This window comes from Physeter macrocephalus, chromosome 13 (assembly GCF_002837175.3).
Source record: "Physeter macrocephalus isolate SW-GA chromosome 13, ASM283717v5, whole genome shotgun sequence".
Taxonomy (NCBI): domain Eukaryota; kingdom Metazoa; phylum Chordata; class Mammalia; order Artiodactyla; family Physeteridae; genus Physeter; species Physeter macrocephalus.
In genome coordinates this window covers 13314386-13332712 of record NC_041226.1, presented here as the reverse complement: position 1 = coordinate 13332712, position 18327 = coordinate 13314386, and the positions used below count along the sequence as shown (strand labels likewise).

The window sequence follows — 18327 nt, the reverse complement described above, 5'->3', positions numbered from 1 at the left end:
GGACGCACAGGCTCAGCGGCCATGGCTCACGGGCCCAGCCGCTCAGCGGCATGTGGGATCCTCCCGGACCGGGGCGCGAACCCGCATCCCCTGCATCGGCAGGCGGACTCTCAACCACTGCACCACCAGGGAAGCCCCAGAAGTATTATTTTTTTAAAAAATATATCTTAGGACAATTAAGGCAAATACAGTAGATACAAACATGTTTTTCTTTAATTTAGAAACACATGAATGATAGGTAAGTCTTAACAAAAACCTTTAAAAATTTATTGAGAAATTTTACCAAAACGGAACATTCTGACACATAAGTAGGAATATTCCCTTTTATTAAGGTTGCTTACCATTTTTGAAAGCTGCTAACAAAGCAAACGTGCAAGCATCCAAAATGTTTCCATCATGGTTGAGGCAAATGAGATCACAGTATAGAACCCAAGCAAGCTAAAATAGAGTTTACACAAAGTGGAAATTAAAGCCTTCTGATTGCTGTAACGTGGTATTTGTTTCTACTTACAAACCACACCCTTGGCTAGACAAACCTTCAAGGCTCAGAAACTTAAAAAAAAAAAAAAAAAAAAAAAAATTAAATTTCCCCCACAAAAAACATTTCAGAATTAATAAAAGCTCATAGCTTCTTTATTCCTCTTACCTTTCCTGGAGAGATACATAAGTCCTCTTTCTGAATTACCTGTGAACTTGATTTGAAGACATAGAACACAGTAAATAAAAGTTCAAAAACTCTCTAAAATGAATGATAGTCACATTTTATCATGATGATCTTACTTTTCAATGACATCTGCAATGAACTGGCTGGCCACCTGGGCCTCTTCTCCAGGAGGTCCAGACCGAAATCTCCAGGAACACAGAGGTGATAGATCCACATTAGGAACTGAAAGAAACTGCAGCTATGAACCAAATTTCACCTCTCGTTTAGTTTTAAAGATAATATCAATCCATGGCAAAGACAACTGTAGGCATGGATAGGCTTTCCAAGTGGAAAGCACTGTAACATCAATTCTTTTTCATCTTTGCGAAAATCTTATGCTTAGATAAAATTTATTTTTTCCCACACAACCACCCCGCCAAAAAAAAAGCATGTGTTTAAGAAACAGCCTCAATCCTAAATGATTCACAAAAGTTTCTAGGTTTCTTTCAAAATACCCCAATCTGTAACAGTAGATAGCCCCTCTAGTCATACCAACTGTTCTGCATTTTTAAAATGTTGGTTCCTACCATAAAGAAAAGATGGTCCAAGTTAAAAGAAAAATCACATAGTGGTATAAAGGGAAATTCTTTATGGAAACAGAAAAGTTTGCAATTACAGCCCTTTGCCTAAGAGAATCTATTTTCTTGGTTGATGACATCTGTATAAACCAAAAATGATCAAACAAGTTTGATAAAAGGTATTTACAAAATTCTGTATCTTGCTATTATGCTATCTTCTAACAAACATACGTAAAACTTTTCAGGGACGTCTGAAGCTTATGAATAATTTTCTTCAACTCACCTACTAAGATTTAACTATAATAATAGTATTAACTGTCTTAAAGTATTTGTATTAAATTTATGAAGACATTTAACTTACCAACATATCCTTTATCAGGGGCATCTGTTGGTGGTGCTCCAAATTCCTACAGAAGCAGACAATTGTTTCCTATGAAAGAAGCTACTAAAAAACTGTGAAGAAGTCAGTTATGGAAGGCTCTACCAAAGACCATCTTAGCTAGTTAACTACATCACGAGCATCTACTGGGAAGATGAGCTTGGGAACGTATGTCAGGGGCTCTAGGAACACTGGACCACTCCTCACTAGCTCTGCAAGGCAAGAAGGCAGTGTAGCACAGCTGATGGTAGTACTACTCATCAAAACTACTTGGGGCTCTTTAGATTTCTGTCCCACCCTCTCTTCCTAAGAGAAAGAAAATAGATTCTCTTATTCAGTAGCCAAAAATCTGAATTTAAACTCCAAGTGATACTGACACAGATTTAGGAACTGATGGTATAATGGTCAAGAGCAAAAGGCCTAGAATTACCAACCTGGTTCAAAAGTCAGACCCACACCTTTTGGCTGAGAGACTTACGGCCAGTTATTGAATGAACTTAGGTTAAGTAACTCAGAGTTCAGTGTAGTCAAAAAAGCAGAGGCTTTGGAGTCAGTTATGTCTAAGTTCTATTTATGAGCCTTATGTTCCTGGACAAGTTACTGAACGTCATGTAAAATAGGAAATGAAGAGAGAAATACTTCAAATGATTATTCTGAGGATTAAACTGGATAATTCTGTAAAACACCTAACATAAGGTGCCTGGAACGTAGCAAATAGTAAATGGTAGCTATTATTCCCTCAAGCTTTTCTTTTGAGTAATTTCTACACATTTGCACAGATTAAATGGCATCACTAGATAAAAATGTCACCAAAAATCTCTCAATTTCTCAAATTACAACCAAATTCTTTAAAAAGTAAAGGTGGTGAGGATTTTTTAAAATTGTTGCATTTCAGCACATTTGAGAATGTTCATAAATTGTAATTAAGAGCCATTAAACTTGGGTTGTATTATCTAAAACTCAAACGTGAAAACTTGGGAAATGAAAATACTAAAAAACTGACACCTGACTGCCTAATCAACAGCAGAACTATAGGTGTGTATTACAATCTAATAAGTATATGAAGCTAATTTAGTAGCTCAAATCTTAGTAATATATACAGTAAACCTACCGCTTTAATTCCACAAATTACTGTAGTATTTCCCAGCTTCACTAAAGAAGAACCATCTGCAGTACCAATTGAACCTGAAAAGGTATTTAAACAAAATGAAAAAGTGTTTTTGTCTTCTATGTATGATTTTATCTCGCTACATATCTAAGTCGTTTACGAAAATTTATTCCTTGCTTGAGTCTTTTTAAAATTACAGTTGACCCCTGAGCAACATGGGTTTGAAATGTACCCATCCACCTATATACAAGGATTATTTCCAATAAATATTACCGTGGTACTACACGATCCACAGTTGGTTGAGTCTGAGGATGCAGAACGTTGGTTACGGAGCACCGATCCATAACTGTAAAATTACGCTCGGATTTCTGACTGCGAGGGCTGGTGCCCCAACACCCTCATCGTTCAAGGGTCAGCCACAGTGGTCTAAGCATTGTTCATTGTCCCTGAAGTGAGTTAATCCTTTGTTGTTTAATCACAGGGCTGTTAAAAAGATTTAAATCTCTTGGCACAAAATCACTGTAATCCCTTAGGGTAGAATTTGTCTGAAATACTGTTTAAATGGCTCAGAGGCTAAAACTTGGGAATGTCATATAGGTAAAATTAGGAAATTCCATGTTTGCAACAGAAGGTTTAATAAATGTAAGATATATAAGAAAACCATGTCTTAGAAGTTTTGAACGGAGGAAGCCAGGAAAACACAGTTACTTTAAAATTTTAAATGAGCATAACAACCGAGAGGACAGTGAGTTTAAAAAAACTTTACAAAGAAAAATTTACTTTAAAAAAAAACTTCTATATTCAGAACTGAAGCAACTTCAACATTCGATTTTAGAACTCAAAATACCCTCACCTATGTTGACAGTTGTGGTTCTGAATTCACCAAGTTCTCTTCCATCAGGACGGCAATTCTCTTTCTAAATAAATATATGAAAGTAGATTACATGTATATTTTACACACACCACTGAAAATAGACTAAACCTCCTTAATGCAAATTAATTTGAATTACTTGAAAATTGTCTTTAAAAACAGGTATAATTGTGACATATTAGTTTAGGTGTACAATGTAATGATTGATATTTGTATTTATGAAAACATACCATTATCAAAAGGCAAAAAATGTACATAACCACCTTTACTTACCAAAAATCTCCTGTAATACTCCAGAGGTTCCACAGTTCTGAAACACATGTTAAAAATGAGATAAATTAGTAAATCAATATAAATCCAGAAACTGGCAAAAATCTTAACAGTGTGGTGATGGAGCAGAAATCTCAAGAATTTGTAACTAAGTTTCTTTCATGAATTCTAACGTTTATGTTTCCACGTGTTGCTAATTATAAAAGGTAGATACCTTTGCAATAACGATACTCAAAGGCTGTCCTTAATTTTGCTTTATACAAGTATAGGGTTGGAGCCCAAAAACCCTAGGGCATCTTTAGAAGAGGATTAATACAGGTGTGAAAATAACATCACTCTCACTCTGAAGCAGGGATTCTTGGTGGGCAGGAAACAAAAAGTTACATATTTTTCACTATCCCGTGACTGAAATTTAGCATACTCTTCAATTATGACCATTGGCAATAAACCATTATAATATTAGCCGTACCTGCGACTTTAACAACCACAGAAAGTAAATGTTTTCATTTTTACTTTAGAGTTGTCAAAGATACCTGTAAGACTCATCGTTACTTCGATATTCCAGGAGTTAGTTACTAAGCTCCCCAGGACATCTTAATTAAGAAAGTTAATTATAAAACAAATGTATATCTCATTATATCATAAATTTGGAATTTATACAGATAACTGTTTTAGTACAATTGGTTTCCTTTGGAATTTTATTTCTTTTATTTACTTAAAACTGGACTCAAAACGAAAATCTACAGGCTTCTCCAGAGCGGCAGCAAAAACGCTTAAGTAAAACCTTCCGAACGAGGAGCAACGCTTTTAGAAATAAATTTCAAGGGAGAGGGAGAGCAGCGTGGCAGGTGCTTCTAACAGAACACTTTTCACGAGGTTACAACTGCTCCCCTGGGGCTGCAGGTCCACTACACACCAAGCCACAGCGCTCGCAGCGGGTACCGAGCTCAACACAGCCCCTTCCAGCGCTCGCCTCCCCGGCGGCAAGACGCCCCTTTTCTTTCACTACACCCACCTCCAGTCCTCCCGCCCGCCTCCTGCTTCCGTGGTGGAAAGAAGTGGGAACCAGGTAGGGGGGTTTCCCGGTGAGAAAATTCCGGGTAACGGGAGCAGCCAAGCGGCACGGTACGAACTCACGCCCGCCAACCTCCCACACTCACTTGAACCCAGCAGCCATCTTCCGCCCGCGGGTCTGCGTCTGCGCGTCTGCGTCTGCGCGTCTGCGCGTCTGCGTCTGCGCGTCTGCGCGTCTGCGTCTGCGCGTCTGCGCGTCTGCGTCTGCGCGTCTGCGCGTCTGCGTCTGCGCGTCTGCGCGTCTGCGTCTGCGCGTCTGCGCGTCTGCGTCTGCGCGTCTGCGCGTCTGCGTCTGCGCGTCTGCGCGTCTGCGTCTGCGCGTCTGCGCGTCTGCGTCTGCGCGTCTGCGCGTCTGCGTCTGCGCGTCTGCGCGTCTGCGTCTGCGCGTCTGCGCGTCTGCGTCTGCGCGTCTGCGCGTCTGCGTCTGCGCGTCTGCGCGTCTGCGCGTCTGCGCGTCTGCGCGTCTGCGCGTCTGCGCGTCTGCGCGTCTGCGTCTGCGCGTCCGAGTCCGCGTCCGCGTCTGCGTCTGCTCCTGTGCGCGCGCCGCCGCCGCCTGGGTAGCACCGCCCCTTCCGCCGGCTCTGCGGTTCCGCTTCGCACTTTCAACAGTAACGCCTGTGCCTTTCTCCCGCTGCCGGATATCTAGAAGGCAGGGTGGAGTGGACGGAGCGGGCGGCGTGGGGACAGTTTCCAGCTTGCCTTTGCTTAGACTTCCCCTAGCCAGACGCCCCTCGAGGTTTCCTAGACTTCGACGCGTTTTGACGAATCGGCTGTTACAGAAGTGATGAGTGCCTGTTTAGAGACTGGTGGTTGAAGAGTTTCAGAGAAAACCGATCTTATATAAAGCAAAGAATCAAGTGTTGAGTGTGGAGCATAATTCCAATGTTTCAGGGTCCTTTTCCCGCCTCCTTCTTATTCTGGGCCCTGGGCTTGCCTTCTCCCAGGTAAAAGCCTCCCTGCTCCAGCCCCGAAGAATTACGTAAATTTTCTGTGCGCTCGTTTTCCGTACCAGGTTGCATTTACAGGTGCCGGGAGCGGGCTCCAAAGGACCAGCTTTTGTTGTAACCTGTGTCGTGGCTCAAGACCTTCATCTCCCTCGTATAAAATACAGGGCATCCAATTCAGTTTGAATGTCAGATAAACAAAGAGTACACCCAAAATATTTCGTGTTATTGTTACCAGAAGCTGGGGGAGAACTGGGAAAGTTTTAGAAATAGATGGTGGTGATGGTTGCAGGAAATTGTGAATGCAGTTAATGTCACTGTAGTGCATACATAAAGTGGTTAAAATGGGAAATTTTATGTTTTATCACAGTTTTTAAAAATTAATGTAATATACCAAAAACAAATGGGTGGGTTATGTGATGTGTTTTATTTTAATAATGCTGTTAAAAAACGATTCGTTGCCTATGTGAAATTCAACTTATGTGGACATCCTGAATTTGTACTTGCCAATTCTGGCAACCTTACTACGGTGGAACAGAGCGCCTGCCCCCCGCCCTCCCCAAAACGGACTGAGCGCTTCCCATACAACTACATATTCTTCGCCTCGCCGCGCGGGGGTGCTGTGGGCGGCGCGGGCCGGGTCTGGCCGCGCGGCGGCGCTGTCGGCGGCGGGCGCCTGGCCGGCGCGGTCTCTCTGCGGGTGGGAGGCGGGGCTGCGCGGCCGAACTTCCGCATGTGTGTAGGCGCGGGATAGGGCGGGCGGCGGCGCCGGCATGGAGGATGGCTCCGTTCCTGCTGCAGCTGGCGGTGCTCGGCGCGGCGCTGGCGGCCATAGCCCTGATTCTGGTGAGGAGAGGGGTTGGGGACCGACGCGGGCCTGGGCTCACTGCTTTCCGGGAGACTCGGCCCCCAGGCATCCTCTCCTCCGCGCTGCCGGCTCTTTGGCGTGTCCCTTGCACCATATTTCCTCTGAGCCTTGACCCCAGAACTTCCTCTGCTAGAATTTCACACCCCCTTTCTTCCGTTCTTTATGTTTACTTTAGAGCTTTATATCCCTGCGTGCCCAGAGCCTAGTACTTGTGTTCACTGGGACATGCCCAACCTGTCTTATGTCACCCCCTGGTCCCCGGACTCTCTGCCCACCCGCCCTCTCAGCCCCGACCTCTGCAAGATTTCCTCCCGGGTCTGCAGTCGCTGTAGTTCTGGCCGCATCGGGGAGGTCTTGAGCCCCCAGAAAGTGTGCGCTCTCTAGACACTCCCTTTCCTGGTGTAGTTAAGGAAATAAAAAGTGTTGACAGCACTGACAAGAGCCATCTGTTACAGATTGGATAAATCAGCAGATCAGGAAGACCCACTAGGGACATAGGAAGACCAAGATAGACAAGGCCTGGTGTTACCATATGCCAGGGGGTCGTTATGTCCTAGAATTCAACACCCTAAGCTTGCACCCTCTAGAAGAGACAGTACAGGGGAATTCAAACTTCGATTTTCTTTGCCATTACTGTGGAAACACGGAAACATTGTAACACTTGCTGATCCATAGGTAACAGGAAATTTGCCAAGTGAACTTTCTGCCATATAATTGGAATGGGCCTGCTTCTAGTTAGTAAAGGGAGCGTTTTCCGCTTCCTTGACGTTAAGGTTAGCAGTCTAGATAGCATTGCCAGGAAGGCCACTTTGCCATCTGGCCAGAATGTATGGCTTAGAAGTAGTGTAGATAGAGAAAAAGTGGTGTATCCTGACTTCTTTAGGGTTTGTGTCTGGGTGAGAGAGGAGTCCTCTCTTTCCCTTAGTAGTATATGGAGATTTGCGGGGGTGGGGGGCGGTTTCAGGTTTTGGGTTGGGCAGAGCTTGACAGAATCCTAGACTGAATCTGCCTTGTGTTGACTGTGTTGCACAGATTTAAATGTGTACGTTATGAGATTGTACTGGAAGTATTTGATCCTATTAGCTGGAACTGGTTATAAGAGCTGTTTTTTTGTTTGATTGTTTGTTTTTTGCGGTACGCGGGCCTCTCACTGTTGTGGCCTCTCCCGTTGCGGAGCCCAGGCTCCGGACGCGCAGGCTCAGCGGCCATGGCTCACGGGCCCAGCCGCTCCGCGGCATGTGGGATCTTCCCGGACCGGGGCACGAACCCGTGTCCCCTGCATCGGCAGGCGGACTCTCAACCACTGCGCCACCAGGGAAGCCCCAAGAGCTGTTATTTATTGAGTACTTACAGTATGTTGGGTATTCAGCATTCAACAGGGATTATCTCATTTGATCTTTATAACAGTGCTGACAGAAATGTTATCATTAGCTTCCTTTGACTGGTGAGGAAGCTGATGAGCTGGTACGCAAATGTCATCTAACTAGTAGAACTTTGTTTTTTTTTCAATGAATACATATGTATATGTCTGTATATATACACACACACACACACACACACACACACATACATGTATCTCCCCACTGTCTCCTCACCCCACTTCCTTTCTGAATTACTTTTGAAGCACATTCAAGGTATAACATTCTATCTGTAAATCCTAAGCATTTATCTCCGAAGATAGGACCCCCTTTTTAAAATAAAACCACAAGAAGGTTATTGCAGATTTTTTTTAACATTGTTCAGTGATTTCAAATACCCCATCAGTTCAAATGCCTCATGTATGTGTTAGTAAATTGGTTTGTTCCATTCAGTACTCACACACACTTAGCCCTCGATTGGTATGTCTCAAGTCTCTTAAGCTATAACAATTTCTCCTCCCTTTTTTTTTTTTAATCGGTCATTTGTCCTGTAGAATTTCTCACAATCTGGATTTTACTGATTGCATCCTTTAAGTGACTTTTAACATCTTACTCTGTCCCCTGAATTTCCTGTAAACTGCTAGTTACATCTAGAGATTTGATGAAATGCATGTTTGAGTGTTTTAATCAAAAGAAGTGTGTGAGTGATGCTGATTACTTCCTTCTGTGTCGTATCAGGAGGTGTGCAATCTCTGATTTTCTCTGGTATTAAGAGGGATTCTTGGGTTCAGGAGTTGTTAGCTTGACCCACCGATTATAAAGTTTGTCATTAACCTAATGGTTTAGCAGTCATTGATGATCACTGCCTAAATCCAGTATTTCACTGTGGGTTGCAAAGTGGAATATTCTGACTGTTTCATTCCTTCTTCTTGTATTACCTGGAATTTTATAATGAAAAAAATTTCATCCTCAGCTATTCGATAATGCTGAAATATCTTTCATATATAAAAGGTAAGATAAAAGGCAAGTTTTCAAAATAATGAGATGGTTCCCTGGCATCTTACAAAGGTGACTAATTTTTTATATTTAATATCATTATGAATCCGTGATATAAAATTTTTCATGTGTTTTAATACATTGCATTAATTATTCTTTTTGATGCTTAAAATTTCCCCCTCACAGGCCAATGGGAGCCTGTCAAGTTGGCTACTTTGTCATGATTGTTGGTAGCCTCCTTGCTTTCCCGTCTCTGACCACCATTGTACATTTCCTGGCCTGGACCTGAATCAGCCATTCCTCTTAGGAGCATTGGTTACTTTTAGTAGGAAATTGAATTTAGATACCACAATCTGGACACTAGGGGTGCAGAGCAAGAACTCTTTAACTACTAGTCTGGATACTGCCTTCATATTCATACTAATCAGAAGCATATTCAATTTCATTATGTATACCCAATAGAATATTATAAATGGTCACTGAAGTACAAATGAGTAGCATTCCAAAAGTTGGTAGGTTGATTGTTTTGAAAGCAGAAAGTATACAAATGGAAACAATATTACAAAGAATGGTTATTTCCAGGGCTAGGTCCCCACTGAATATGGAAGGGGGTTATATAATGTTAGCAGTGGGATGGTGCCTACAGCCTACAAGTTTGACACCTGACTCCAAAAAATAGTGTATTCTGAATTCAAGTTTGGGATAAGTATCAAGAATATATTCTTAAGCATTACTGATCCCTACTCTGGGGGTTGGGGGACTCTTCCCTTCCTACCCTGGGTCAACCTGGTCTCAGATGGGAGGTCTGTCCTCACCCACAAGCTCTACCTGCAGTGTGTCCTCAATCACATAGGCTCCAAGTGGGATGGGGCCTTGCTGTGTGTGTACCAGGGATTGGGAGTTCAGGGCATCTCAGAGTAGATGGCGCTTCTGTAATGACTGTTCCCTTTTAGATCTGGGGTGACAGAGGCTGGGGAATGACAGGTGAGAGGAGACAAAGAGCCTCCTAGAGCATTAGGGAAAATGCTTAGTTAGGGAAAAAAGGACAATAATAATCAGTTCACAAATAGGGGACTGACTGGTTTGAAATTTGAAGTCACCTCCAGACCATTGTTAATGGACTAAAACAGTAAATATTTCACCCCAGGGCGAAAAAATCATGTAAATGATGTATTCTAATGTAGCAAATGTTTAAAAAGGTCAACATAACACAATTTCTTATTAACATGTCTACTTTTAGATTTCCTTTGTTGCATTTATAACTGCTACAGAGATGCCACACCTTCACCGACATGAAGATGAAAAGTTCTTCTTAAATGCCAGAGTCCAGAGGGAAGCCTTACCCAGCATACGGGACTCGCCTACCAAGCAGCTTTCTGTGGTTGTGCCTTCGTACAATGAAGAAAAACGGTGTAAGCCCTACTCGATTTTTTTGGTAAGGGGTAATTTGGGAAGAAAAGGAAATTTAAAGTATGGACTTTGCCAGAACGTTGATACATGTGGGCTATGGAGAGTGCACAGTTGGTAGTTGTAGTTCAGAAGAGAAAGAATGAGTGTTAGCAGCCACATCAAGTCTAGGGCTGAAGTGTTCTAGAGGAGTGATGAGCAAGAGGTGAACAGAAGACAGACATTCCAGGTGGAAATGGCCACTGGGGGACAGTCCAGGAGGGACTTGGTAGGTTATTCAGGCATTTTCCATATGTAAACTGTGTTCTGGGACTGGACAAGTTATTTTTAAAAGCAATTTTTAATATATATTTTTTTCTTTAAGTGCCTGTAATGATGGATGAAGCTCTGGGCTATCTAGAGGAGAGACAGGTACTGTGTTTTCTCATCCAGTATGGGGTCTAATTAAAGCTAGAGCAGGTCATCAAGCTGTGGACCCCAGGCTAGATCCACTGTGAGAGGCAGTGCCGGCCGTTCTCGGGCCATCGTGTCCTGGCCTCTGCTCAGCACCTTGCAGCCGTCAGCCATCTGCAGGCCAGCCCGACAGCACACTCCCTCCAGAGCAAACAGCAAAGCTGATGTTCCTCTTACAGACTCTCCCGCCCCACTTTGATCCTCTCTTGCCTGATGATATACTTAAAATTGAGTGATAGTGTGTCTGCAGACTTCATATGACAGCACAATGCTGTTTTTGCTTTTGTGACTTTTTAAGTAAGATGTTTATTTGAAAAAGACCTATAACTAGAGTGAAATCATTTTGTATGTCTTTATTATTCTGAAGAGTCCCCCCTCCTTTATTTTCCTCTGCTTTCTCTGCATAAAGAGAAGAAAAGTAGCATGTGCCCCTCTTTTGTATCTGCTGCCATTGGAATCTCTTGGGAGAGTTTAAGAAAATAAGTAAGATTTATGGCTGTTAATTTTTTTTAGAAAACTCCTTGTTTTGATTTACTTTGTTTTAGGTTTTTTTGTGTAAAGGGAAAAGAGAAGATTCATCGAAAGAGGAAAAAAAAGAGGAAGAGGACTGAGCCCTTACTATATTTGAGCTTCTGCCTCTTCTATTATGTGTAATCTGCACACCAGCCACGTGGACTAGGTTGTGGGGTTTTTTTGCGAGAAAATAGGCCCAAAATGCTAACTTGCCCGAGGTCATAAAGCTAAGAAGTGGCACAGCCACGTGGAACCTGCACCCCTGACTTCAGACCTCATGGCTTTGCCTTGTATACCTCGTAGCCTCTGAGTGGCGCTCAGGAGGGCAGCCAGGGGAGCGCAGGAGGCCCATGGACACTTGGTCCGTATTCACCCTCAACACCCACCCAGTCTCTAGTCTCCTTTCTGTCCTTGGCCTTTTTCCTTTATGTGCTTTGTGCACTTATATTTATGTTCATATTTATACATATCAACACTAAAACAATTGTTTCTTTTTTTTAAATTTTTTTATTGAAGTAGAGTTGATTTACAATGCTGTGCCAATCTCCGCTGTACAGCAAAGTGACTCAGTTATACACATGTATACATTCTTTTTTTTAATATTCTTTTTGATTATGGTTTATTACAGGATATTGAATATAGTTCCCTGTGCTGTGCATTGGGACCTTGTTTATCCATTCTAAATGTAATAGTTTGCATATACCAACCCCAAACTCCCAGTCCATCCCTCTCCCCCCAACACCACCTTTGGCAACCACAAGTCTGTTTTCTATGTCTATGAGTCTGTTTCTGTTCTGTAGATAGGTTCATTTGTACCATATTTTAGATTCCACATATAAGTGATATCATATGGTATTTTGTCTTTCTCTTTCTGACTTACTTCACTTAATATGATAATCTCTAGTTGCATTCATGTTGCTGCAAATGGCATTATTTCATTCTTTTTTATGACTGAGTAATATTCCATTGTATGTATGTACCACATCTTCTTTATCCATTCGTCTGTTGATGGACATTTAGATTGTTTCCATGTTTCGGCTATTGTGAACAGTGCTGCTGTGAACATAGGGGGTGCATATATCTTTTTGAATTATAGTTTTGTCTGGGTATATTCCCAGGAGTGGGATTGCTGGATCATATGGTAATTCTGTTTTTAGTTTTCTGAGGAACCTTCATACTGTTATCCATAGTAGCTGTATCAACTGACATTCCCACCAACAGTGTAGGAGGGTTCCCTCTTCTCCACACCCTCTCGGACGTTTATTTGTAGACTTTATAATGATGGCCATTCTGACTGGTATGAGGTGGTACCTCATTGTAGTTTTGATTTGCATTTCTCTAATAATTAGTGATGTTCAGCATCTTTTCATGTGCCTACTGGCCATCTGTATGTCTACTTTGGAGAAAGTCTATTAAGGTCTTCTGCACATTTTTCAATTGGGTTATTTGTAAAACAGTTGTTTCTTAACTTTCTTACAACTTTATTAGAAATCTTGATGGCAGTCATGCCAAATTGTGTTATTTTATTTTTGCTTCTTGCAGAAACAAGATCCTACGTTCACTTATGAGGTAATAGTAGTTGATGATGGCAGCAAAGACGAGACTTCAAAGGTAAGTAAACTTGCTTTTAGAATTGCCAACAGATGGAATAATTTGCAAACGTAAAATCATATTTCCGCTCATCAGAGAACCCTAAAGGTGTGCCAGATACTCTCCATTTAACATAAGTGGGTAGTAGAAAAAGCACAGAGATTTCATATATGGGAAGCTGGAAAACATACCTGCCTTTCCACTGCTCCTTGAGACCAGGGAAGCTTGGAAGGTCACCAAATAGGGAGAGAGTACACATAACAACAGTTCACCTTGGCCTCTGGGGAACCCTCTTTGCCCACCAATTTATGATTCCTTTTATTCTAAGCATAAGTCTTTTCTCTATGCTCCACCTTAACTTATGGTTTCTATAGTAGTCATGCAGATAGGAAGACACCTTCATATCTGCCCCTGGGGATTGGGTATGTCCTTTGGCCTACCCCACAGTCCCTTCTAGATTGACCCATGGGGTGACAGTGTCTTAGGGTTTATCCTCTCTCCTTCCTGCATTCCTAGACCTGTAACCGCTGGGCCCTGGTGCATTAATCCTGCAGTAGTAGAAGTATTAAATCTTGTCAGTGATCCTGATAAATTATTCTCCAAACATCAAAGTATTTTTGTTATTACGACTGCTTCACATTTTGTATTTTGACACTCATGTTTCTATAATAAAAGATTCACTTACGGTGCTATTAATATTCCTGTTAAATGGCAACATAATAGATCTTAAAATAAATATACAGGGAAATATCTGTTCACCTGATTATTCATCAGTTATGATTTTGGTCAACTCCAGCTGTGCAGGAAGTGCTGGACACTGGCTGGACCCCACAGGTACACATGCGCCTGCCCGCTGGTATAAGGAGCGCCCAGGACAGTCAGGCAGCACGGCTCCAATTTCTGTAATGCAGGTAAAAATAGAGCCAAAGAGAAAGATGCTGAAAATAATTTGAGAGAAAGAGAAGTGACTTTTGAACTAAACCTCTAAGGATGATAATGGCTAGGAACATGGAGGATAGTATATTCAAACTGGAAAAAAAAAAAAAAAAAAAAAAGCGTAAACAAAGGCATAGAGGCCTGAAAGTATTGGTGGATCTGTGTTAGGAAGAGTAGGTGCTGCACTTGGAATAGTATGACATGAAAGATGAACACAGACTGTCCAACAGTTTATTAGTATATGAAGGGAGTGGTGTAGAAAGTCAGCATCGGGCATCTACTGCTGAGATGACAGAGCAGCCTCAGCCCGGCTGAGAAGAAGCAGCTTTTCCTGAAGAGTATTTCCTTCAAGGCCTTTTGCCATGTGAGTCTCAGGCTGCTCTCTGGAAGGATCCAAGAGGGAGAGGTTCGCACTTGTTCCCAAGGTTGGGAGAAACAGAAAACTTGAAATCATAGTTTGTAAAAGTTTTTGTTTTTTTTTAAAGAAAAAGAAACTCTTTTCCCCTAAGTTGAGTATTTATTATCTTCCCGTAACACGTTTTACTCTCTGAGGGGTCTGGGAAAAAATTTAGATATAGTTCTTGTTCTTAAGGAATTTTAAACTAAGGGGTAAAATTTATGCCAAAGTACAGAATAAGAGAGTATTGCATTTGTACAGAGATATTTATTATACCCTCAAATAACATAAGATGTCAGAAAGGTAAGCATTCCAGGAGAGCTGAATTCACAAATGGTGAGCAAGTGTCAGCTTCTGCCATGTTCTGCAGGGCATACTGTGAAGTGTCAGTGTCTGTATAAGCCAAGCAGGTGGGCCTCAGTGGTGTTTGCTTCCTTCAAAGCCAGATCACGTCCCCTTTAAAAAGAGCCCTCATCCTCGCCTGGTCAAGTGTCTTTCAGTGCACTCAGCTACATGCCCAGTGACTTCATCTTCCTGGTTTGGGTCTTATGATGACTATCATGCTTTCTGCCACCCCAGAACAAACATCAGCAACTCAAATAAATGTTCTCTGAATAGACATTTCTTGAGCCATTAACATGAGTCAAGGAGTAGGACTGGTGCTAAAATACAAAGATGGAGCCCTGCCTCTGCCTTCAAGGACTTCACATCTAAGACTGGAGACATGTCCCAAATAAACAGCACAATGTGTTTGATATGTTCATCAGTTAGAAAGTGTCTCATGAGGGGAGCTTATGTAATAGAAAGTGTTTGATTATCTCATAGGCCAGAAGGTCTGGACATTGTTGTTTCAGCATTTGGACAGTGTCAAGTGGCTGGATCCATGTCTTTTCAGTTACCACACACTCCCTCATCATCAAATGGGCACAGCTCCAAATATCACTGATCCTGAAGCAGTTGAGACAGTCAGGACATTAAGAATTCTCTTGTGTGCCTCTCTCCTTTTATAACCAGGAATAAAAATCTTTACAAGAAGCTCCCACCCTCCAGCAGACCTCCCCTAGAGTCCATGAGCCAGAACTTTGGTGACATGGCCACCCTTGCCTACAAGAGGGCCTGGGAAAGTATAAATACATGGTAAAGAGGATTTGGACCAATCATGATTCATCTCCTAGGACTGCACACACTGTCACTATGCAGACTGGGGCCAAAAGAGCAAGGAAGGAGGTGTTGTTTGTTGGGTAAGCAGCTAACAGTGCCACCACAGTCCTGTAATAAGAGTATGTACAAAGGATGGTGGCTACCCTTGTTCACTGAGATTAATCAATTCCAGGCTGTGTGTTAGGCACTAAAATATTAAACCTTGGGACTTCCCTGGTGGCACAGTGGTTAAGAATTCACCTGTCAATGCAGGGAACACAGGGATCGCCCTGGTCCAGGAAGATCCCACATGCCGCGGAGCAACTAAGCCCATGCGCCACAACTATTGAGCCCGTGCGCTCCAGGGCCCGCATGCCACAACTACTGAGCCCACACGCCTAGAGCCTATGCTCTGCAACAAGAGAAGCCACTGCAGTGAGAAGCCTGCGCACTGCAACAAGAGTAGCCCCCGCTCACCGCAACTAGAGAAAGCCTGCGTGCAGCAACCAAGATCCAAAGCAGCCACAAAAAAAAAGAAAAAAAATATATATATATATGCATATACATATATATATGTATATATTAATCCTTGGCTTTAAGTAGCTCGTAGCCAAGTGGGGAGGGGCTACAGTTCATTACTAAATGAGTGGTGCAGAGTGATTTATAGCAAATATAGATCACTGTTCCATGACTTTGATTATTAATAATAATGAAGTCAGGAAAGTTTCAGGCATCCTGGAGTCTTGAGCCTGTTCCTAGTGGGAAGATCTACAGATGAGAGAAGTAACAGTTGAATGGGAAAATGCATTAGGAATACTTATTAGAATTATACTTTTTCCCTGGGGAAGGTGATGATGGGTGTGGAAGCTAGGAAGAAGAAATGGTGTTTGAGCTGAGTCTGAAGACAGGAGTGCAAACACCAGATAAGAATAGCTTCACGGGGGTTTCCCTGGTGGCGCAGTGGTTAAGAATCCACCTGCCAGTGCATGGGACACAGGTTCGAGCCCTAGTCCGGGAAGATCCCACATGCCATGGAACAACTAAGCCTGTGCGCCACAACTACTGAGCCTGTGCTCTAGAGCCCCTGAGCCACAACTACTGAAGCCCGCATGCCTAGAGCCTGTGCTCCGCAACAAGAGAGGCCACTGCAATGAGAAGCCCACGCACCGCAACGAAGAGTAGCCCCCGCTCACCACAGCTAGAGAAAGGCCGCACACAGCAATGGAGACCCAATGCAGCCAAAAATAAATAAAAATTAAAGAAAAATAACTTCACGACTGCCTATGGAAATGAGCATCAGAAGGCAAGGGTGCTGTTGATGAAGAGGTTCTGCGGAGGGTGATGTGGAAAAGCAAAGGGCGTGAGCCACACCCCAATGGCTTGAAGCCTAAATGAGGGACAAAGAGATGTAGATAGCAAATACAGATCACCATTTCATGACTTTGATACTAGATCAAAGAGTAATGGCAGTCGCTTAAGATAATAGTGAAGTCAAAGGAAAATGTTTAAGATGCTGGAGTTTTGAGCATGTTAGAGGCTGAGGACCCAGCAAAGAGGAAGAGATTGAAGATTCAGAAGAGGACAGGTCATGGATGATTATCTGCTGAGAGCCAGGAATTCGAGTGAGAAGATTTGGGTAAAATGGTCTAGGATACAAACAGCTTCTCTGGGGAATAAGGTCAGTTGCTGACAAGTAAACAGGTCATTAGGCAGTATTGGGAGCCCAATCATAAATGTGTACCAGTCAATTAGAGCATGGGTTTTATTTTTATTTTTTCTAGAAGCTTGGTAGCCTAGGCAAAAAAAGTCGAGAGAATAAGAGATGGCCACTACCTGTTCTGGTGTTTCCTCTGCAGGAAAGTGAATTGTGACTTTGACCTAGTAGGTCAGTGTTGGATCTTGGCACCAGGAACTCAACAGCTCCTCTCGGCCATCAAAATGTGCGGCGGGTGTAATCTAGTCACAGGGAGAGGGCAATTAGAGTAGCAGTGTTTAAGCCAAAATCAGAGACCCGGTTCATATTGCTGTCTTGGAATTCAAATTGATTTTATTCTGACTTTTATATAATTTGACAGGTAGCTTTTAAATATTGCCAGAAATATGGAAGTGACAAAGTACGAGTGATAACGCTGGTGAAGAATCGTGGGAAAGGCGGAGCTATTAGGATGGTAATACCTAATTTCAACATTTTTATTTGAAATATAAAGGTATTTTGAATAACCTCTTTTCCAGATTACAGTACATGTATGTTCTACGCCAGCTAGTTAAATACTAATCTTTCAAGTTAGTGGTAAATTGCTTTTAATAATAACTTCATGTATATATGTATATATAATATGATCAAATTTTAAAATATCATGCCATATCTATAGCATACTGGGTGACTCAGGAAAATGTTTATCTTATTCAAAGTTGAAAACATTGCCCTCTGTCTCTTATGTGTCTTTGACATAGTTACCAGATAATAAGATTACATGATTTTTTGCAGTTTACAAAATGCTTTCATGTATTGAGTTTTACCTATATGAAGGTGCTATGCAAAACATGGTAGTGTGAATTAAGATAAATCTGGGACTTCCCTGGTGGTCCAGTGGTTAGGACTCCGTGCTTCCACTGCAGGGGTTTGGGAACTAGGATCCCCAAAAACTGCACAGTGCGACCAAAAAAATAAAGATAAATCTGATATGGTCACTCCTGATGTAATTTACAGTCTAATACAAAAAGTGATTGTACTTATGAGAGAGGCACAGATGAGGTACAGTAGAAGTTCCAGGAAAGAAGAGGCTACTTTCAGCAGAGGCA

At 42.3% G+C, this 18327-nt stretch overlaps 2 protein-coding genes across 5 annotated transcripts in view; one reads left to right on the top strand and one right to left on the bottom strand.

Annotated features, from left to right (window-relative positions):
• EXOSC8 (exosome component 8) overlaps positions 1-5074 on the bottom strand; it is a 6544-nt gene extending 1470 nt beyond the window's left edge. Inside the window, exons 1-8 of the mRNA XM_007128872.3 lie at positions 5010-5074; positions 3853-3889; positions 3562-3625; positions 2712-2785; positions 1583-1628; positions 781-886; positions 647-692; positions 342-438 (exon numbers count right to left, since the gene is read on the bottom strand). Of these exons, the coding sequence (XP_007128934.1) occupies positions 342-438; positions 647-692; positions 781-886; positions 1583-1628; positions 2712-2785; positions 3562-3625; positions 3853-3889; positions 5010-5026 (487 nt within the window). The 5' untranslated portion in view covers positions 5027-5074. The remainder of the gene's footprint in view (positions 1-341; positions 439-646; positions 693-780; positions 887-1582; positions 1629-2711; positions 2786-3561; positions 3626-3852; positions 3890-5009) is intronic.
• A 563-nt stretch (positions 5075-5637) lies between these two features.
• The window catches only part of ALG5 (ALG5 dolichyl-phosphate beta-glucosyltransferase), a 42121-nt gene continuing 29431 nt past the window's right edge, over positions 5638-18327 (top strand). For 2 of the 4 annotated variants that reach the window (XM_024125949.3, XM_024125952.3), the window contains exons 1-5: positions 6582-6713; positions 10330-10501; positions 10861-10907; positions 13005-13073; positions 17601-17693. In XM_024125949.3, coding sequence (XP_023981717.1) covers positions 6648-6713; positions 10330-10501; positions 10861-10907; positions 13005-13073; positions 17601-17693 — 447 coding nt within the window. In that variant the 5' untranslated portion in view covers positions 6582-6647. Of the gene's footprint in view, positions 5868-6581; positions 6714-10329; positions 10525-10860; positions 10908-13004; positions 13074-17600; positions 17694-18327 lie in introns of those variants that run through there. The other 2 variants (XM_007128877.4, XM_028497330.2) reach the window with 2 other exon arrangements.